The sequence below is a fragment of the Heteronotia binoei genome, chromosome 8, assembly GCF_032191835.1.
Source record: "Heteronotia binoei isolate CCM8104 ecotype False Entrance Well chromosome 8, APGP_CSIRO_Hbin_v1, whole genome shotgun sequence".
Classification (NCBI taxonomy): Eukaryota; Metazoa; Chordata; class Lepidosauria; order Squamata; family Gekkonidae; genus Heteronotia; species Heteronotia binoei.
Window position 1 is genome coordinate 107,234,814 of NC_083230.1, and position 23,528 is coordinate 107,258,341.

General features: G+C 41.0%; 1 protein-coding gene across 1 annotated transcript in view; it reads right to left on the reverse strand.

The window, feature by feature from the left end:
- Positions 1 to 1,682: 1,682 nt before the first annotated feature.
- AEBP2 (AE binding protein 2) overlaps positions 1,683 to 23,528 on the reverse strand; it is a 67,176-nt gene continuing 45,330 nt past the window's right edge. The window contains exons 4-9 of the mRNA XM_060245839.1: positions 23,235 to 23,421; positions 16,375 to 16,499; positions 11,262 to 11,329; positions 7,198 to 7,311; positions 6,795 to 6,861; positions 1,683 to 3,756 (exon numbers count right to left, since the gene is read on the reverse strand). Coding sequence (XP_060101822.1) covers positions 6,807 to 6,861; positions 7,198 to 7,311; positions 11,262 to 11,329; positions 16,375 to 16,499; positions 23,235 to 23,421 — 549 coding nt within the window. The 3' untranslated portion in view covers positions 1,683 to 3,756; positions 6,795 to 6,806. The remainder of the gene's footprint in view (positions 3,757 to 6,794; positions 6,862 to 7,197; positions 7,312 to 11,261; positions 11,330 to 16,374; positions 16,500 to 23,234; positions 23,422 to 23,528) is intronic.

Below are 23,528 nucleotides of genomic sequence, written 5' to 3' on the forward strand. Positions count from 1 at the left end.
AAAGAAGCCCTGCTTGAATCAAATGCACATGGTTAAGATTAACAGCTAATTACAGGGTATCGTAAAGCTGAATATTCCACTATTTTTTTCCAGATGTCAGTTTTCATATATTCCCAGGTTGTGTTGCTCTAATAGCCATTTTCAGAATATAATGTCAGCATCCAGCCATTTACAGAAATTGTGGGAAAGCACAAACATTAGGATTTTACTGTCCACCCCCCCCCCCCCCCCAAAAAAAAAAAACCTTTTACCTTTACCTCATGGTTTTCCCAGTCTGGGGAAAGCAATGAAGTCTGTGTACTTGAGTTCATGCTCTTGTACAACTCAAAAGCCATGCATTTTCAACACCACCTTTATGAAATTGAAAATTTCTGTATTTATTCTATGTAGCTCTACCATTTGAACTGCTAGAACAGATTGCAGTGACTTGAAAACGTTTGCATAGCACATTGGTACAAATCCCACTGAACTCATTCACAGTGTAGTTTGGAGAACAGAGTGTACTTTAATAGCTTTCCATCAACAATACGCAGAAAGAAACACAGTTGCCCACTTCATGGGCACCTGACAATAAGGGCAGCATTCTGTAAATCTGTAGCAGGCTCAGCAGAAATAGAAAATCTTAGTATGGGTCTGCACACACTTGAATATCTGCAACTGGACAAGCCTTACACTTTGGGAGAACTGGGTTTGATTCCCCACTCCTCCACTTGCAGCTGCTGGAATGGCCTTGGGTCAGTCATAGCTCTCACAGTTGTCCTTGAAGTGGCAGCTGCTGTGAGAGCCCTCTCAGCCCCACCCACCTCACAGGGTCTGTTGTGGGGGAGGAAGGTAAAGGAGATTGTGAGCCGCTGTGAGACTCAGAGTGGAGGGCAGGATATAATCCAGTATCTTCTTCATCTTCTAATCTGGTTCTAGGCACAAATCCCCTGGAAAAGTACAATTTTTTTCAAGCAGGTGTACCTGCAAAGATGGACCTGACATTGGACAATGAGGAAATTCTGGAAGCTGTGTGATCGCAGAACTCTGCATACTTCCTCACAGCATCTTCTAAGGATTGCAGAATGCACAGCACATCTGGGGTTGGGTCTCCTCATCAACAAGCTCAGGTGATATCCATCTTTGAGAACACGCATCAGACAAGTGATAAAATTTAACCCTTTTTTGCATCATCACAGTCATCTCATGGCAATCCTGTAGGGTTTTCAAGGCAAGAGACAATCAAAGGTGGTCTAGTATTCCTTGGTGGTTTCTCATCCAAATACTGACCCAGGGCTCACCCTGATTAGCTTCAGAGATCTGATAAGATCAGATTTTACTATAATTTTACTGTTAATCTACTGAACGTATCTTTGGCATTGCTTTTCACAGAACTGTATTTGTGGGAAGCCAAGAACTGACTGTTTCTGTTACGATTATTCAAAAGTTTTTCAACCCCCTCATTTGTGGGGAATCTAATGAATGGATCTAGGAACGTGTGTGCCTTAAAAGGGCAGCTCACTCATTCTTATTTTCCATTTTCACACAGCCTTCCCACACACATTACCTCTCCACCCTCTCCATGGAACAGGGAAGAACACATTTCTGTTCTGAAGAATAATCCACATAAATTCATCTGTGTACTCTTTGACGCTAGTTTCTAAAAGGCCATTGGCTTGAATAAAGTTTGGAAACTCAACAAGTGGTTGTATTTGCTCTGTTTTATTAGAAAAAATACTCAGGCAAGGTCTACAATCATCTGTCAATTATGAATGGCATACAAGAAACTCATGAAGCAATAAAATTTAAAAAAAAATACAAATACAAACTATATCTGAAAACACCTATTTGGCAATTTTATAACTTTAAAAAAAAAAATCAAAGCAATTGCAGATGACCATACAAGATAAAGATTAAGCAGTAACTGAAGTGCTCAAGCAAGTAAAAAATAAAAAAAAACCTGCATGTTTTTTTTAAATAGTTACATTGCTACAGTTCTTTATGAAATACCTTTTATTATTAAACAACTATTCCAGAAACCATTCCATGTTAGTGGTGCTTATAATGTGCACTTCAAGAAGGAATCCAAATGTTCTAAAACCTATTAGGAGCCAAGCAAGCATCTATTTGACCAGCACCAATACAGGCCCCATTTACGGTATTAGAAACACTTGCTTCTCCAGAGAGTTGAGTTTTATTTTTATTTTTTTGCTATTTTAATTTTTAAAAAATTAGAGTAAAAACCGCTGGTATTTTATATTCACTGTAGTCATGTGAAAATTCCTCCTAAACAGGGAGGGTTAATCATGCAGTTTGACTGCATATAGCCACCATATATATATATTTTTACATATGTTCCTTTCAACAAGCAAGGAAATGACTGATTCATATCCATTACCAGCAATGAGTGCCATAAACTTCCTATGGATACTGTGCATCCCTCAACGACTGCTGGAAGGATGTTTAAATGTGTGTTTGTTCTCACAACAGTAGTATATAGTCCCTTAGAAATCCAAAAGACTTTTTTTTTTAATTATTGTTAAGAAAGGTGCTTGCTTTTAAAGAAATTATTCTGGCAGCACTAGTGAATTACAATATCCTTCAATATTATTTCTACCATAATATATACATTTTAACTTCCATGCCTCTAGAAAAAACATCTACAATACTTCTCATAATATAAAAATATATTACAAATCTGCAAAATTATTTACAAGCAATGTCTTTATCTATATGCAACAATTTTTTTGTCTCCATACAAGACGAACAAGATAACACACATTTTTTTTTCTATTCCTGTAGGTTAAGAAAATCCATAATTTCTTGCTTAGTAAAGCAAGGAAACCATTTAATTCTTTTTTTTTTCATAGCCAACTTTGGTGCATAAACGATTGTATTCCTAGATGCTTTTATTTTTTAAAAAATACATTTTTTTCTTTTACATCTAGAAAATTTTAGGCCAAAAAAGGGAAAGGGGGATAAAGAGGTTCTTCAGAAGCAAACAGGAATTTTAAAGGCCAAGTAATATTTTTTTTAAAAGTCACTACCTTTTTTATTTTTGCCGTAGAGTTAATTGAAGTCTTATTAACTTACAGTAATAGTCTTATAGAGAGGATCAGATATATATATAGCAACACTTAAACAGCTATCATCCTCTCAAAATATATATATTTCGCTAGAAATGGAAATATGCCACCAACCATTTGTTTTAAACATGATACCACCACTTAGGGTTATGCTGATAGGACACCACAAGTTTACAAAAAGTGACTATGGATTACTCTCCACCAGACTCTGAGGAAAGGGACTCTAGTGTATGTTCGGGTTCAGTTTTACCAAGCGTAAGATCCCCAAGATGCTTGTTTACAAAAAAAGGAAGAAACTGCAGGGAAGGTTTGTTGGTGGCAACACAGCACCCGCCACCACACCCGAGAGAAGCAACAGGGGGGAGGGATTAAAATTACTCAAAGAAAAGCAGCAGGCATGCAAAGCTGTCGAAGAGCCCATTGTATTGCCAGATGAGTGCTTGGCTGGTCGCCCACCGGACCACTCCGTGAAGGTGTATACTGATAGGGAGAGAGATTAATATATTCCACAGATGCGTCTGCTTCATTCACAGAATGGTTGTCACCGACAGCAGGGCGGCTGAGCCGGGGATGGGCCTGAGCAGTGTGCAGCTTCAGTTCTAATTCCATGGCCAGAGAACAAGGCGGTAGATGGAAGCGTTCCCCCTGCTGATCTTGCTTTTACCTCTTCAACCTCTTCTGTGGCATTGTTCTAGGAAGGAAGAGGAAACTTGGTGTTAATGCAGTGGTTCTCAAACTTGTTGAAACGGGACCCACTTTTTTTTTTTTTAAATCTTTTCAGGACTGACCTCAAAAAGTTAACTGTCCTTTGCAGAACTCATTCATTCGTTCACAACGCAGCTCTACATCAACTTTCCCCCTCCCTCCTCCAAAAACAAAAACATGAGAATATCACATCTGTTAACACTGAACCGGGATTTCATGGCCAATTGACATGCAATAAAGAAGCAAGCCCGCTTTTGCCACTGAGACTCTTCTCCCTGTTCAATCCTATTCCCTCCTTGTGGCTTTGCAAATCATCCGCAAGCGAGCTGTGACCCACTTCTTCGGTCCCAGCTGTCAGGTTGAGAACCACTGCATTAGTGCCTTCTCAAAATGTCCAATACGATTTAACATGCCTTGGTGATCAGGCTCACCAACTATGCCCTTCATTGTTATGCAGATGCAAAACGGGGGCATCTGGTCCTCTGCTATAAAGGCTCTCGGAAGGCAGAGCTGGGTCTGAATGAACACGCTGCAAGGCAAGAGAGACGCACACAGAGAATCAGGAAGCACCAGCTCACCTCTTCTGACCTGAAGAGTGAAGAACTGACACTCTAATATGCATGTTTCCTGCCCCCACCCCCACAGAAAGATATGCCTCAAAAGCATGCTCAAATGCCTTTCAAAGGTCACGTGAGCAGGAGGCGCATAGCTAGTCAAACGGCAGAGAACAGTCTTCGTTTTCCAACAGGATTCTATTTTTCGTTTCGCCACCCCCCACATATTAAGCCCTTAGTTCAGAGTTTTATTTATCTTCTATCATGTGCTTTCTGATCTCACACCCATCTCACCCTGCAAACAGTTAGCATATTTGAAGCCAGGAGCCAAAACGTCAGTTGCTCTTTGCTTACGTTTGCAGAGCACCTTATGTCTCTCTGAATTTTTACAAACCCATAAATATATTCAGAAATTATCAGGCAACCTATTATGGAGACTGAGAATGCAGGCAGGACACAAATTAGTTTTCCCTACACCCAGCTCTAACCACATAGACCAAATCCAGAGACAGCTGTACAGATACATGGGGGTGTGGGGGGGGAAGTCATCTTCTCTTTGCAGTAGAAAGCCCTTGAACTTCCGCTGGTTCTGATTCAGGGGGCTCTCTGACTTGGGGGGGGGGGTGAATCTCCTGAATCTTTCTGAGGGTTCCCCCTCCTCCTCCCCACCTACTTTGTCCATTGAACAGTAGGTGCAACTGTATAACAATCCCTGAATTAGGCGAGCAGGCAGCCAGCCAGCCACCAAGGGCTTTGTCACCCCCCCACCAGCCCTCATTAACCCCTGGAGAAGCCCATGCCACCCTTTCTTCACTTCTTATGTGATTTTGGCTTGCTGGCCTTTTGACTGGGGGAGGGGTGGCCAAAGAGAGCCCCAGGTGAGCGAGGCCTGCTTGGGCTGGCTGGATCTCTAGCCAGCCCAAGCAGGCCTTGGTCACCCAGGGCTCTCCTTTATGCTATTAAGTTCTGCCACCTATTTTTCTACAAAACGACCCCTGCTTGTAAGTATCTGCAACACTACATTATGAATACCTGGAAACAGCTGAAAAGCATCACAGGATGTAATCTGTTATGATTTATTTTTTGTAATCACCTACTAAGATTACTGCTTAGCATAAATGTTAACAGCACATGCTTTCCTCGGGGTGGTGGGGGGGATGAAACACCAGAAAATTCTGTTTCCCCAGGCAAAATGTTAGCACCATTTACTAAAAACACTGGAAACTGAAAGGTAAACCAAAGGGCTTACTAGTTGAGACAGGGAGGCTTCAGACTGGATGGAGGTGTTCATCACACTTTTTGTACTCTAATGAACAAATGCAAGAAAATCCCAAAAGAAGTCCTTAGGCATCTTAAAGACGATTTGTCTTTAAGATGCCTTCTTTACAGAAGTCTTTACAGTTGGGTCTTTACAGTACCACATGAGTCCTCTTGGTTGTTGCTGCAATAGAGTAACAAATATGGGGCGTGCAAAAACAACAACTGGGTTTTTCCCCGATTTGGGTCTGTTGGACCCGGGAAATATCATTATTCCTGAATTCCAATATTGCTAATGTGGCTGGGATTTGGGTAAATATTCGGGAAACTGAATTTATTCGGTTCTATTATACCCTATGGGGACTGTCCTCATAGGGTATATAATGGAGCTGCTGCCATGCGACTCAACAAGTGAACTCAGAAGGCATTAGACACTGTAGTCTCTTTAAATGCCTTCTAGTCATGCCCAAATAAAAGCTGAATAATATCAGCTTTTATTTGGGCATGGCTATTTTGGAGCTGAATCAGATTCTCTAATTAATTTGAATAAACAGCTGAAAAATACAGATAAGGTATTTTTGGGGTATTTATTCAGCTTGGTATATACTGAGCACACATGACTAGATAACAAGTCTACTTCCATGAAGTTCACAGCCATATAGGAACATATGAAGCTGTCTTACATTGAGCTAGGGCCACCTAATGCTGTCTCTTTCAACTAACAGCAGCTTTAGGCAACATTTCCTCCTTTCCATCCCAACTGCCTAAGATCCCTTTGAACAGGCACACCCCAGGATGGAACCTTCCAGCATGCCTTGCATTGGGCCACACCCCCTTCACCTCAGACTATAGTAGTAAAAATGCAAGACCTGTGAATTTTCCATGACAGGACAAAAGTTTTGGTTTGTTTCAATACATTCATAAATACTGATTTCATGAGCATTTCAGATTACCTTTGAGAAATATAATGTACAGAAGATATAGTTGTGGGCATCGACAGCATTAATACAAAAGAAATCAACTTTTAAGAAGCAGATTAGAGAATCCAATCTCAGTTAACATCTGATAGTCAAAAAACTATGAACTATGACATATCTTGTACTGATTGTAAATTTCAAAGTAATACCACATGTATTACAGGCGGACTATAATAAATGTAAAAGATAAATTTGGACTTTAAAAAAAATTGGTATACAAAAATTGGTATACAAACCAGTATGTGATCTTAACAGAAGTGATCTTTCAGGATTCCACTGTGTGTACCTCCTTTACTAGACTTTCTGTACACCAAGCACAAAAAAGTAAAATACACTTGGTAAATACACACATTACCTGTTTCTCAGTCACTAGAGTTCAAGAATTGTTATATGATCTTAAACCTCCAAACTTAACTCCTGGATACTGCCATTCTTGGAATATTCTGATGTATCAAATGTTACTTAAAAGCCCTGGTTCTAAGCAATAAAATTACTGAAGTGAGAAAGGGGAAAGACGTTAAAGAAGATCTGAGAAACATTAAAAGTTTAGGTCATCTAAATACCTTTGGCAGCTCCAAAAGGTTAACTGAGGTTTAAGGTCACATTGAGAAAAGAGAAAGTTCAAAACCGGGAAGTTACCTGTATATGTTTGGATCCAGAAGCAAGGCAGTATCTTTTGGTAGTTTTGATAAATGAACTACTTTAGTTTTTAATTGATGTCGCTCACTTTCATTTACCCACACATCAGGCAGACTATGAATAAATAAAATAAGAAGTATTCAAAAATGGTCAACCCTTTGTTTTCTCACCATAAGCACGTGGTACAACTAACCATCCTGATTTGCCTTTTTTCAAAACAAAATCCTTACAGATAATTTCGTGGGCCAATGAATTTTTCCCTGTAAGTGCAGTGTCCATTACTTTTAACAAAGCCTTGCTTTACTGGTTTAAATATTACCTTTAAAAGGAACGTGTCATTGGACAATCGATTTACGACACACTCTTATTTGGTGAGATAATGCCAAATGAAGTCTATACAAAAAGGACAGATATTCCAGATCAAAAGGACTTGGCCGACTAGAAATTAACAACGGGATTGTAAATATTTTTTAACTTCGCTGCTGACTCACATTAACTTTTAGTTCTGATTGAAGTGCTATGAATGGAGAATTTAAAAAGCTCACATGAGACTGAGCTCTGTATGCCTGATACATCAAGGAGTGGGATTATCTCTCTCATGAACGTACCCAGCCACTACAGTCATCTTCCAAGACTCTGCTTTGAAGACTCTTGCCTTCTGATATTAGACGGCAGCAACCTGAGAGAGGGCCTTCTCTGTTGTGCCACCAAAACTCTGGAACTCTCTCCCCCAGGGAGGCATGTCTGTCCCCTTTTGTTGTCATCTTTTGCCAGTGGATGGATTTTTGTTTCGCCTGGTTTCCCTCAGCTTCTTGCCCTTTAATGTTTGTGTATGTGTATTTTAGCTTTGGGTTTGTTCTAGTAAAGTTTGTTTCTAACAATTTATTAAGTATGTTTTTAATCTGCTTGGTGGCCTCGATGAGGGTAGAAAGGTGGTATGTGTTTTAAAAATAAACAAACAGTTCTGTATACTTCTAAGCAGGGCTTTTTTCTCCTGGGAAAAAGAGGCATTGGAACTCTCAAGAGGGAAATGAAGGAGAAACACATGGGTGTCCCTAATAACTGTTAAAACTTTTTTTTTAATTGTTTCCATGAAGAGGTTCTGGGACTCTGTTTCACCGTGTTCCCCCAGAAAAAAACCCCTACATCTAAAGTTCAAAGAGGATATTACTTTTAACACGTGACTTCATGACATGTGGCTTAGTCTCCATGTAGCACTTTGGAACCAAGTTCCTATACAAGTTCCCCATGCAACCTAAACTCTGAAATGCTGCCAGGGCCTGATCTGGCTCAGGACCCTGGTTCTGGGGTGAGGAGAAGGTTCAAGCCCCCCTTCTCCCCACCCCGTGATCCTGATCCAAAAATTGGGCCCCTGTGGCCTTTTGGAATTCAGTTTGCATTGGAGAATGTGCAGCTGCCATTTGACTACAAGCTCCTGTGATAGTTGTGCATTCACAGTACCATCTACACTGATCCTAGACAATACAGATGGTTTCAGACTCAGATCTGCAGTCTTCAGCACTGAAAACTTCCCCTATAAAAACATAAGAGAAGTCATGTCTCTGGCCAATGGCCCATTGAGTCCAACGCTCTGTGCAAGACCATGGCTTCAACCACAAGTATAATTAAAACTTACCTTACAAGGGCAAATTAAAGCTGTGTTGGTCTGAAGCAACAGAACCAAGTTAAGAGTCCAATTGTACCTTTAAGACCAACTAAGTTTCATGCAAGGTGAAAGCTTTCGTGTGCATGAGCACTTCCTCAGACAGAAATAAACTTATATGTAGAAGGTGAGCAGCAAATTAGCATACAGAATAATAAAAATGTTAACAGATTAAAAGAATAATAAGCTTAGTTATGAGTTATGCTATAATATAATAGTTATGTTCAGGGCTTGTTTTGTAGAAAAAGCCCAGCAGGAACTCATTTCCATATTAGGCCACACCCCCTGACATCACCATTGTTTCTACCAAAAGGCCCATCAGTAACTAATTTACATATTAGGCCACACCCTCTGACACCAAGCCAGCCGGAACTGCTTTCCTGTGCATTCCTGCTCAAAAAAAGTCCTGGTTATGTTAGTTATTAGTTAGTTATGGTAGTCATATAACTAAGCTTATTTTTTAAAATCTGTTTAAAACATCTTCATTATTCTGTATGTTAATTTACTGCTCACTTTCTATATGTAAGATCGTTATTTCTGTTTCCATTCCATTCTGTCTGAGGAAGTGTGCACACAGACGGAAGTTCACACTCTAAGGAAAAATTTTGCTGGTCTAAGAGGAGCCACTGGACTCTAACTTTATTCTAAGGGCAAATTAAACAAGTGAAGCAACAATGGGCTATGCTTGCTATGCGACAAATGGCTCAATGTAAGAACCAGGTGCAAATTCAGGGTAAGAGTCACTTTCCCCACAGGCAGCCTTGCTTCTATTGTCACACATGCATATATGCACACGCACAGGCTGCATCCTGATGTCAAGGTTCAGTGCTCTCTGTTCAGGATGGGAAGGAATCCAGCTTCTCTGCCACACTCCTTCCTCCTCCCTCCCTTCATGCCCAGAGCACAGTTAAGTCCTCCACTTTCATCAGGCATATGAAGAAGATGATGACGACTGCAGATTTATACCCTGCCCTTCTCTCTGAATCAGAGACTCAGAGTGGCTTACAGTCTCCTAAATCTTCTCCCCCCACAACAGACACCCTGTGAGATGGGTGGGGCTAAGAGGACTCTCACAGCAGCTGCCCTTTCAAGGACAACTCCTACGAGAGCTATGGCTGACCCAAGGCCATGCCAGCAGGTGCATGTGGAGGAGTGGGGAATCAAACCCGGTTCTCCCAGTTAAGAGTCCGCACACTTAACCACTACACCAAATTAGCTCTCAGTGAGATGTGCACATGCATTTGGACATACTGAAATCAGGAAAACTGTTTCCTCCTCACAAATTGGGATTTGAGCCCTTGGGAGTGGTTTAAACGCCCAGTTCCGCGTGCAAGAAATGAGCTGCAATCTGACACTCTGCACAGACCACCTGTATTCAAGCATCGCAGAAGGTTGGGAGTCTGATTCGAAGCTGCCCAAATCAGGAAGGCTTCAACTGTGCTTTACGTACAAAACAAGGGAGCACATGAGCATAGCAAAGCAGATGGGCTGGAGCCAACCACAGATTTTTAAAGTTTGCCAGAACACCCAAGTGGTGCCCGCATGTCCCAGAGGTGTCAAGCAGAGTACTTTTATAAAAGTGATCATAATGTTGAGCAGTAAGATGCTTTATTTTCAAGTGTTGGGGAGGGAGAAGGATTTCTCACTGCCCATGACTGTTTTCAGAAATATGGAAGAATCAGCAAAGGAAGTGCTCTCCCCCCAAAAAGGAGGGGTCCTGAACATAATATTGACCTGGATTGTTTAAATCTAGAACATATTCTCAGTCCTCTGAAGAATATGAGCAACTACTTGATGCACGTTATGCTTTATTATACTTTTAGTGGCTGTTCAATGCATGAACCTGGCTTGCTGCTCTATCACCCATCATCGTAGCAAGAGGTCACGCAAGAGAGATGCAAGATTAATTTCGTTGCTGTCTCCAATTTCACATTTATCGGCTGGGTAACTAGCTTGCTACTCCAAACCGCTGCAGTTGAACAACCATCATTGTTATGTGAAAGATCCACAAGTTTCGAGAAACAGGCACTGGCTGCTCAAATGAGGTATGATAGCTTAGAAGTAAGGTGTCTGCTTCCAGAAATTACCCCCAACACTTACAAAATTCTTCATGCAGATCACACAAGTTCCCTGCCTGTGACCATCCCAACCTGCCAGGTTGCCCGAGCCATATTTTTAAAGCTCAAATGGTTCTTCAAATGAACAAAATGGTTGTTACTGCTAACAAGTTTAACGACTTAACCAAAGGAAGTGCTCCCCCCAAAAAAGGAGGGGACCTGAACATAAATGCTGTACTTATTTGTTCTGTACATACTTCAGTCACTTGATAAGCAGAATAACAAGTAACCTAACTGCAGCTATTACCCACATTTTGTCTATCACTGAAATTGCGTATACTCACATGTCCTCTGGTGTCCAGTGAAGGAGCAGCTTTATTTTTCCGGATTCCTCTTTTCTCTTTGCTATTACCTGGCAACAGCCATTAGAACAGTTATTTGAAACGTTTCAGCGCACCGTCTTCACTAACATACAAAAACAGTTGGTCGAACGCAGACACAAATATATTGCTGTGCACGGTTTCTTCGCAACTACTGATCATATTTCTTCCTTCTCTTTCAATGCCAGTATTACCCATAAAACTAAGCAATACTTTGTAGGAGTGCCCTCTTTCTTACCTTGAGGTCTCGAAACTTCAACATTTTTAAAGCTACAATTCTGCTTAAGGCCATTTCTGCAGAGTAAGCCATTCAGGTGTCCAAAAACCAAGCTTCCTACCTTCTAAGCCACCCTGAGCCCATCAGGGGAGGGCGGGATACAAATATAATAAAATAAAAATAAAACTGCTTTTCAAAAAGGAGAAAGTTTTGGACACTGAATAGTTCTTTCATATACATTTTCCTTCATGTAAAGGCAAGCATGAAAGCAAACACTTGTGGGGAAATAAGTACCACTCTCACATAAAGAAGCAAGACAGCTCTTGCAACTCCACGAGCGGTCCAAGGACCCTCACTTTCCTTTAGTCCTATTGCATTGCTCATTCGATGTCCAGTCCTGTGATTACCTTTACCCCTGCCTTCTGTAATCCACCTCAGTGGGAAAGGTGGGATATAAATAAAACTGAACCAGTCAATCAATCCATCCCTGTGGTCTTCAAGACAGCACATCAAGATGTCTCTTTTCTCCTTTTCTTCAGCATTTATGCATGTTGCCCTCCTCCCAATGGTGTAAGAGGGCTGCATGCTGAGTCCTGTCTCTTCCCTCCCCTTGTGGGGGGGGGGAGGAGGACAGAGAGACAGATAGATTTATAGTGTTTCTAGATTTCTCCCTCTCTCAAGAGAGGCAACAAGAAAGAAGAAACAGAGTGGAAAAGAAAGGGACAGGCTTAGATAAGAGAACAGGGGAGGGGTACCCTACCTACTCAATTATTTGCAAAGGCCATGGTAACAAAGATGCAATGACCCATGCACCAATATATAGGGTAATGTTATATTTAAAATGTAAGTTTCAGTAAAGCAAAGGTATATCTTCCACTAAACTCAAAGCTGTGGCTATAATACTTGTCAAAAGATGAAAGAACTAAAAATTATCACTGCCGCTTGACTTTATTCAGCTAGGATGGGCTAGTTTAAGCATTAAAATGCTCTTTCAGAGTTCTCGTTGGCATTCCTCTTATGCATGGTTATATTTCCCCTTTGCCTACAGAAGTAAAGGAAGAAACTGGATATTTTACTGAACTAATTTGTCTCTATACAACCAATACGTCTAAGCTCTCAATTTGGCCATGGTGTGGTACAATTACAGATATGCACATACTGGATACCATGTTCCAGTACTGATTTCTTTCACATGCTCTGCACCTCAAAGCATTTTCAATAGGCCTAATATGCTAAAAACAAACAAGGAGTTTAGCTGTAAGAAGCTCCCAAAGGTCTCCCTGATGTGTTTTGGAAGTTGGAAGATAACAGAGCAGAAAGGTACTCATTCCAAACCCTTGAGCCACACGCAGATACTCTTAACCTCCCTCTTGAGGGGAGGGGCCAGGAGCACCTCTCAAGAAGTTCTCAGACTTGACTCTTCGCAAGCACAGAACCCATATTGAGCTGCATGGACGCTAGGAAGAACTGAACTGCTCAGATGCAAAGTGAACTGGGTAAGCCGGTGCACTCTTGATCATCTGAAAAATTAACCTCAGAAATGAAGGTTAGTAGAAATAAAAATGGAATTCTGCTGACCTCTACTGGAAAAGAAAGGAAAACCAGAATTTGCAAGACGGCAAGCAATTTTGCTTTTTAAAAAAAGACATTAACTTTTCAGCTGCCCTTGCACAAATTATAGGGCTACTCTTACCATGCAATTAATAGCAGTAATGACAGAACTTGACACTTTTTTTGCCAAAGGCATAAATCATGTCATAGGAATCCATGCCACAAACCTACACATGTGGAAGGATTCCTCCAGAACTACTAGATGTGTGTGCCTGTGTGTGTGTTAAGGGCCATCAAGTTGCTCCCGCTTGGTCATTTTTCACTTCCTGGGAAAGGTCAGGCTTCATTTGATCTACAACCCACTTGCCTTTCTGGCAACCTGTAAAACTCTCCTCCAACACTACATTTCAAATGAATCGACATTCCTCCTGTCAGCTTTCGTCATTGTCTGGCATTCACACCCATGCGTAGCAATGGGAAACACACATGAAGCTGCCTTATACTGAATCAGACCATTGGTCCATCAAGGTCAGTGTGTCTACTCAGTCTGGCAGCAGGGTCTGAGCTAGAGGTTTTTTGACAACAGCTACTGCCTAGTCCTTTTTAAACTGGAGAGGAGGACGACTGAATCTGAGACATTCCGCATGTAAAGCAGAGGCTCTTCCATTGAGCTGCAGTTCCTTCCCAATACTATGGGAATTCTCGATGTTGGTTGCCAGTGACACATCCTTACACCTAAGAATCTTTTCTAGCTCCTTCGTGGCTGCCTTTCTCAGTCACAAGCTCCTTCTGATTTCTTCCCTTTTGGTTGATAATTGAACCAAGGAATAGACATCTTGAGAAATGTCAATTTCTTCATCATCAATCTCATAAATTGTGTCATTTCCCAGTAGTTATTACCCTTTGTCTTCTTGGTCAGTTGTAATCCTGTTTTGGCATTTTCTGCTTTAACTTTCATCAATAGTCCATTATCAGCAGTTCATTATTTTCTTCCAGTAATGTGGTGTCATCTGATATCTCAAATCAATAATGTTCCTTTCACCAATTTTCGCTGTGCCTTCCACTAAATCTAATCCAGTGTTCTTTATGACACATTCGACATATGGATTGAAGAGATATCCTTGTCTGACACCTTTATTAATTGGAAACCATTCTGTTTCTCCATATTTTGTACTAACAGTTGCACATGAAAACCATCAGATGTTATGGCACACGCATTTCTTTTAAAACCAACCATAACTTTTTATGACAAAGTGGCAAAAGCTTTGCTATAATCTATGAAACCCAAGCTAATTTTCTTCTGAAATTCTCTCATAGGCTCCAGTAACCAATGTAAATTCTCAGTGTGATCTCTAGCCTCCTTTCCTTTTCGGAATCCAGCTTGAACATCTGGCATTTCTCATTTCATCTGCAGTAATAGTCTTTGTTGTCAGATTTTGAGCATCGCTCTAGTTGCATGAGAAATTAATACAATGGTTCAATAGTTGCTGCAGTCTTTGATGTCTCACTGCGGAAACTACATCATACCAGATTCAGAGGTGTCACCACAAATTTTTTATACTGCACATTTATGTATGAACCAAAATAAGTATGATATCACATCTTTGCAAGTCTAAGACCTCCTCACTTCTTAAGCATGGTTAAAACATCACGTTAATATCCACAGAGCTCTGGTTTAGATAAATGGGAACACTTTCTGGCTTCCACTCATGCAATTTCCTTAGTTTCTGGATCTCCTTTACAGTTTGCTAGGACATCTGTGAGCATATCATAGTTACAGCTAACCTTCTAATCATTATGTAGTGGATACGCAAACCATGGTTTGAAGATGAATTACTGTGATTATATGAAATTTGGAAATGGAAATCAGTAAATGAGAAGTGATACAGGAGCCCAAATAAGTCACATTTAAAGGATCATCAGAATTCATCCTTAGAAGTTCACATTTTGCATCAGGATCAGCACCGTGACAAGGTGACCTGAGGTGACCATCTCAAGTGGCAGCTACCTCCATCCCTGCCTGTCACCAACCAATTGCTCATGAACTTTCTCTTTAAAAGCAGCCCAGCAAGCTGTTCATGCAGGTTCCCCAAACTCTCAAGGAAGTCCTTCATCTCATGGGATGAGAGTGATTCTGGTTGTCAGCTGTGCACATGGACACAAAAAGCTGCCTTCAACCGACACAGACCACTGGTCCATCAAGATCAGTAATGTAGTTGGCAGCAAGTCTCCAGGGTCTCAGGCAGAGGCCTTTCACGTCACCTGATGCCAGGGACTGAACCTGGAATCTTCTACACACCAAAAAGATGCTCTGTCATTAAGCCATGGTGCTTCCTCTAAATGGCATCAGAACTCTTGCAAGAGTTTAGAAGCCCTATATGTGGAATGCACAGCCTGCTGTGCTATTCTGAGGGATAGCCAAGGCAGCAACAGCAGTGAGCTGGGGTAAAAACTTTCTAGCCCAGCTATGCAGAGCGGTGGCTGCTCAGAGCCACTTAGGATGACGGTTGGCATTTCGCACAAAGTTGTGCACTTGTAGTTAACCCTCCAATGTTATTCTGATTTACTGCCACTTCTGGTCAAGATAAATACAAGGCAGTGCTACAGCAGATGCACATGTGCCTTCTCATTCTGGACTGTAGGTGAATACTAGTAGCTTGGGTGTGGGGTAATAAAGAAAAGTGCACATGCAGCCGCCTCCATAGTGCAGGATGCTTAACTGGGAGTGGTGTTGATTGGAACAAAAGGCAGGAAAGGTGGAGGTAGTAAAAGGGGGAAAGAAAGCAGATTCCAGCAGGAGGAGAAGGAAGTTAGGGGGGAAAAGGCACTCAGCAGGAATTGTGTAAGCCGTGGGTCCCCAACGTGGTGCCCATGGGTGACACAGCGCCTGGAGACACCTTTTCTGGCACTTGCCAAGTTTTAAGGAAGTAGGTGGGGCCTGGCATGGCTTTTGCCCAACAGGCCTTCTGACTCAGCACTGAAGATCTGATTGGCTGTACGTTTTCTCAGATTAAACAGGCTTTTGACAATTACAACAACAGAATCTTTTTTTAGAAAAAAGTCCGTAAAAGAGAGGCCCATAAATCTGTTCCTGTTAGCCACTGGCAAATGCTGCTTAGGCTTCTCACACACACAAGAGCATAAACTGCCTGGAGATACTTCTTGTATGAAACGCATTTGGAGTGCAATATATTAAAAACATTTTTTTTTGTCCCTAACATGTAGAACTTAAAAAAAAATGAAAAAGAAAGGTAGTTTTAAAATTTTTGACGTTAATACATGAGAAAGAGTCTTGGTTAGAGTACTTACAGTACTGTGAAATACGACACTGTGGCCTTTTCCTAAACTTTCTATGTGAGCGGAGAGGTTAAAGCAAATGGCTCGATGTCGTATAGCGTCCAGGGTTTGCGCGTCAAAGAAATCGTGCGGTCTTGCTAGAAGGGAAAAAAGTTACTGTGAACACTAATGAAAGAGTTCAGGATTCTAATATTTAAGATATACTAACCTTATTTAAGCAGAAAGCAACAATTCCCACTGCATAGGTTGAAAAAAACCCAATTTGGACCAGACAGCAACTAGCACATTTCCCTTCCATCCCTTACTTTGCAGGGTGGCAAAATAGGGTGTAAGCCTTTATGACTCCTACCTGTCACTCTGGTTTGTCAAAATTTAACCTGTTCAATGCCATGGAGATATCACAGCAAGCTTTTAAACAGGTATTTCTAGCTGGCATCAAGGTACTACTAAGAAGCAGAAACCCCAACTTTGTTCAAGCTGACCTCAAAACAAGCAACTTAAAATAATACTTTAGGCTGAAATGCAGATAAACTCTTATGTATATAAAATCAAGACAAAATGTGTTCACTGATAAACCTTATGAAGTATCAATTTTAAGGGATGCTTAAAGTTCCATGTCTAACAGAGTTAAGCTAATGACTATATACCCTCCCCTCAGGTTACATCATAGCTTTCTTGATGAATTAACTGATCTTCAGTTTTATCACAGCAACATGCAATATATATGGAAGATTCTTGTCTTGCTAGAAATAAATGCAGGCTGTAAGAACACTTAGTGTCTGCATGGGTCCCAAGGAATTTGTAGTGCCTAAAAATCTGAAATAGTGTTTGGACTTGGGGGGGGGGGGGGTGTCATGTGAATTGTTAGGCCTTTCAATTATTTCTTCAACCTGGCTTTCATTCTTTCCCTATTCAACATAAGTAACAACTTGGGTCCTGTTCAAAAATTTGCTAGCCTGGTTATAGACCACGTGAAGTGGGCTGTGAGAGTACCACTGTGCACAGAAGTAGCTATGAAGATATCTACAGCAAGACAAACGAGAAAAAGGAAAAAGCATATTAATTTATCTCTGAGCAGTTCTTTCATTCACAGTGAGATTGAAGATTTACACATACAGCTTACTTAGTTGGAGGTTATAATAACAGTAAGGAATGCAGAAGTGTTGCTAATGAAACTTCCTAGCTGTAGCCATTGCAAATCTTCAAAACATTGATTCTAGCTTCTAGAGACTTATGCCCCAATAATGAGAGTCTCCTCACTCACCACCACCTCGTTAAGACTCAGCTTAAATATGATAATATCTTCCAAATTAACTTTCACAACCTCAAAGGCAGGAAGCTCAGTTCTTCAACTGTGCTACATACTGCTAGACTACATAGCATAAATATGCTGCCATCTAGATACTGTGAAGCAGTATCTTAATCAGAAGCAACCTTTGAAGTTAGCTTTTCTGTTTCTTCGCCTGTGACCACACTGCTAGTTGTGATGAACAAGAATGGATTCTGCCCTGAATCAAAGCTGCACACATGAACTTCCCACATTAAACACCTACAGGGATGAATAAAAGAAAAACATACAACTATAGAGGTTTTTTGAGGCTATGGTATAAAAATGAACTATCAGTAATATACTTCTGTAGAGAAGCACTGACTCACTTTATTACATTTGCAAGCCTAAAATGTTAAATACTGGCAAAGCTGGCTCCGTCCCTCTCGCCCAATTTTTTCAACTGGAAAAAATGGAATATTTGGGGGAACTGTACAAAGAAAGCAAAAACTATGAAATGCTGTTCTTTTTTGGAATGAGTAAAATACTTTTTATCAAGTTGTCCCTCACTCCAATAGAAACTGGAGGATGAAAATGCATTGGATAATGATAATTCCTATATAAATGGGGGACATGTACATATTTCAACATTTACTGCTTAAATGTGAATAATCATTGCAACAATTAATATGCTATAATGTGTTTGAGTATAACAGAATATTAAAGTTCAGTGTTTTCAATGTTACAAAGTTTACCTTGACAGGCAATATGTTGGTAGTCCAAACCCCTCCTTCGTGGTACAGAACAAGCTGCAAAGTTTTCTGGATCCTAACAGATTTTGAACTATATAGCAAAAGTCCTGTAATACCCTAAAAACCAGCGGTGGCCTAACTTGCTTAACATAAGAGCCACATAGAATAGATGTCAGATGTTTGAGAGCCGAAAGACAAGGAAGGAAGGAATATGGGGAAGGGGGAGTGAGAGGAGGAAAGAAAGCAACTTTAACTTTAAATGCATTCTCCAATGCACTTAAAGAAGTGATTTAAAGAGAAAAATGTCTTCTCCAAGCTGGATGATGGCGGAGTAGGGGCTTCAAGAGCCACACAGTATGTGTGAAAGAGCCACATGTAGCTCCTGAGCCACAGTTTGGCCACCCCTGCCCTACACTATAATAAATGCACTGGCAGAACTACTGGTTTGAATATTCCCTTTTACGTTCACCAGTGTTTGGTGAACAGATACTGCAGAGGTAAAAATGAAAAGCCTCTGTAGCAGGTAAGCAGACAGTCAGCTGTTAGAACTAACTGAACTCCTCACCAACAGCTTTTTTTTTTTTAATGTTTTGCTTAGAATTTGCCTGACAGCTCTCAACTTAAGAAATGTGAATTGTCTCAATGGACAAGTCTTTCAAAATTTGAAATGGCTTCTCCTGATATGAACACTTCGCTTGTAAGCTTTAATCTGTGACGGCTGATTCGTACCTGCAAGGCCTCATCTGCAACTAGAGGCAATGAGTGATGAACAAGCACAAGCAGCCACAGACTGCCCAGCTCTTGGGTTAGGGTTGCCAAGCTTCAGGTTTGGAAATACCTGGAGATTTTGAGGGTGGAGCCTAAGGAGGGCAGAGGTTGGGGCATAATGCCATGAAGTCTAACTTCCAAAGTGGCTATTTTCTCCAGGTGAATTGATCTGTCACCTGGAGATCAGTTGTAACAGCAGCAGATCGCCAGTCACCACCTGGAGGTTGTGCAACAGAAAAAAGCCACACGGATAGATGAATGAAGGAAAGCAACAGCTTTCTCCAATGTAAACCCCTTCTCCAATGTAAAGTATTCACAAGCAATGTCCAATAAAGATGCCTTCTCCAATTAATGCAGAAAATTCAATTTCTTTACTCGTATCAAAAAATTCAATGAAAATTCATAGAAATTCATTAATTCAGGAATTCATAGATATTCCAGATTTGCACAATGTATGCAGGGGATACTAAAAACCTCCAAGTATCACAAATAGCTTACAGGAACAACTGGTTTGAAGAGCTACTGCTTTATCCAAACAATTTTTCCTATTATTTTGCTTCACTCATCACACTGAAAATAAATTTTTATTCCATTTTCTTAACATTTGCTGATATCTGATGAGAAAATGGAATAAAAATTTATTTTCAGTGTGATGAGTGAAGCAAAATAGTAGGAAAAATAGCCTGGATAAAGCAGTAGTGTGAAACAGAAACTCTTCAGACCGGTTGTGCCTGTAAGCTGTTTGTAATACTTGGAGGTTTTTCAGTATCCCTTGCATACATTGAGCAAATTCAGAATATCTATGAATTTCTATAAATTCCAGAATGAATGAATTTCTATGAATTTTTTGATATGAGTAAAGAAATTGAATTTTCTACAGTAATTGGAGAAACAATGTCCAATAATGATATTGTTTGTGAATACTTTACATTGTTTGCGAATACTTTACATCGAAGAAGAGGTATTCTATACACGGAGCTGTTGCTTTCCTTCAACCACCTGGAGGTTGGCAACCCTAGCTTGGGAAGGCCGATTCCCCCCCTTCTGCTGTGCTCACTGAAATTATTCTCTGGGGCGGGGGGGGGGGGGGCGCGGTGGAAAACCCTTGGGAATACTGTTGGGACAACATGGGTGTCTGCAGTGAGTAGAGGGAATCAGTGGCAGTCACGTGTGAATTGGAAGTGCTGCTTGTGTGACAGGAACCAAACACAGGATTCAACTTCTACTCTATGGCACTTTAGTTTTTCTTTATGCTTCATTTGCATCTGTGTTGTTCTAAGTAAGAAAAGCAGGACAGTAATTAAATAAGCATGGTTTCAGAAGGATACTGGCACGTACCAGATCAACTTTAACGCTAAGTAAATAAAAATTCATTTTGAACTGCTTGCACGTTCCTAACAACAAATAATCATTAACGAGACCATCATATTCTATCAAAATGTACTTCCACAATGAAAAATACAGAAGTGCGGATGGGATGAACAGTAAAGGCCTCAACCAATGCAAATCTCATACTGTGTATCTAAAGAATTAACCTAACCATGTATCAACATGATACCTTTTATCTGTTTTAGTTGGCCCCTACAATTAAGACAATTAAAAGTGTGATTCTGAGTAAAGTTAAGAGTCCACGGAAGAAAGAAACCCTAAAAAATACCTATTATGCAAAAGGGCCTTCTCAACTGTACTGCAATATGTACACACCACCGAATGTTATTCATAGTATGGGCTAGTGCAGCTACATTATTTAGGCATGGTTAAGAGACAGGAAACGAGCCGTTGGGTCCTGCACTCCCATGCATCAGCATGAATGCCTCTTGATTCTCTCATGCTCGTCTTAAGCACGGGCAAAGATTACAGCAACTAAATGTTGTTGTTGGTACTTGTTATTTGAGTTTGATTCTCTGGCCTGCTCTCAGTTGTGGTTAAAGAGCTCTCCAACAACATGTGTCTGGCACTAGCCCTAGACAGATGTAATGATGCACATTCAACTTCCTAAAGACCTGCACATTACAGATCAATTAATGGCAGATTTACTGTGAGATTACCAACTGTTAGACTAAGCAATTTGCTTCTGGATTAAGACAATAACTTGATGAATAGGCAGAATACTTCATAGGGGGAAAAAATAGGGGAATACTTCAAGGGGGGGGGGAATCTGCTTTGGACAGGAAAGAACTAATCTCCCTCAATTTTTGGGGATTGCCTCATATTCCTCTCAGTTATGAATGGTTCTGCTAGACAAACTGGGCTGATGAGACTCACATCCCAGAAAGCTACTAGTTGCTCAATAGGCTGGAACCTGGCTTCCTTTTTATCCTTATCATGCCTTAAACTTGTCCCTAAAAATCCCTGCCCTGTCCCTTCCCTCCCAAAATTTTCAGACATGAAGACAACTGCAGATTTATACCCTGCTCTTCTCTCTGAATCAAGAGACTCAGAGCAGTTTACAATCTCCTATATCTTCTCCCCTCACAACACCCTGTGAGGTGAGTGAGTGGCTGAGAGGGCTCTCACAGCAGCTGCCCTTTCAAGGACAACTCCCGCAAAAGCTATGGCTAACCCAAGGCCATTCCAGCAGGTGCAGGTGGAGGAGTGGGGAATCAAACCCTGTTCTCCCAGATAAGACTCCACACACTTAACCACTACACCAAACTGGCTTTAGTCTCAGAAATTCACGATTAAACTCATTACAAAAACTGCCTAAATCTTCCTAAGTATGGAAAAATCCTGCAGACATCTTCACTTGTAGTTTGTACACAAACTATGAAAATAAGCAGATGGCTTCTGTGAAAAAATACATTTTTTTCCTTTGGAGGTTTGAAATGAACAAAACCTTTACTCTGAATTTTTAAAAAATATCTCTGGGCAAAGAACAGGCAGGAAGGGGGGAAATCCATTCATTTGCCTTCCTGACATACCCACCTTCATATATATGCTAATAGATCCAACAGGAGAGATAATGGTGGGCATTGGTCTCTCCCTTCTCCAAGCAGGGAACAGAGGTTTGGAAAACTTTAGACTAAAAAGCCTCCAGGAATAATCTCCAGGAAGGAAATTTCTGGAGGCATCAAGAAAAACCTGCTTGACCTGGTCTGACTGGGTCAGCAAGAGGGAAAAGGGAGATAAGCACTCCTTGCAGCAAGGAAGAGGTCTCTTTTGCGATGGGTCCATCAGAGGAAACAGAACTCTTAACTGAGGTCTGGAGCAGGCAGCCATTAACCTTGTGGTTGCCTAGTCAGCAGGAAGCAAGATTCAAGATAATGGCAACTCTGTCGAGATCTGTAACTTCCTAAATTGGGGAGCCTATCCTATATTTTAACATCTGATAGGGCATATATAGAGAGAGGGACATTTGCATTTTTCCCATTTCTTTGGTTCCTTTGCTCAATCTGGTGCTGTGCTAAACATATGCTTGTGAATATTTTAAATAACTTTTGTACTTCATAACATAGACCTCCACCATCTTGGACATGCTATTTTAAAAGGTGCACCAGGGGGAAAGCAGGTAGTTGGCAAGTGGCTATTCCTCCAGGACACGAAAGGCAGTAAACAGTCTGCATGGTGACCAGATGCTGGGCTGCGAGAGACACAGAGGCAAGGCCTCAGAACCTGGAAGGGAAGCTGAAAGTCCTGACCCTCCCAGTAGGCAATTCCAAACAAAGGTCAGGTAGTGGTGGTGGGTTAGAAAAAAGCCTTTCCAGGTGTTGCAAAAACCTTGGAGGGCAGGGTGGAACAGGGCCTGCAGGCTGGATGCTGAATTTTCAGTATCAAGCAAATGTAGTGTTAAAATATCACAATTTCTGTTGGGAAAAGGAATTTCATAACAGCTGGCCATTACATGACATTATATTGTAACTTGGAGGGTTGCAGGTTCTGGCTTCTAACAGCCTTCTTGAGTTTGATTTGAGCTCCTACCTAGAGCACCACTCTTCTGAAGAGAGCTTCCCAATCGAATTTTCCAAATAATTTGACAACCTAAAGCAAGGGGAGCCATCATGGGGTAGGGAGCTAGCAAGAAAGCCAACTGCCAAAAGCAAGCAAGAACAGCTAAGGATGGAATTGCACAGGTTGCCTATGCTTACGTAATGAGCGCCTCCGTTTGTTCTTCAACTTCCTTCTTTTGTTCATCCCAGCTTTTGAAGGAGATTCTTCTTTCGCCTTTGGCTGATTGGTAACTTTTGAAGAATTCTGCTGGCTGAAGTGTGTCGGCACATGACGGGCTAGCCCACTCTGAGATGCGAAACTAGCGTTGCACCCTCCGACGACGCACTAGGCAAAATGGTAAATGTTCAGTCATCATTGTGATCAACGGACAACGAAGAGATCAATTTATTTTGTACTTCCTTCACACTTTCATATAGGAAACGTAGGAAATT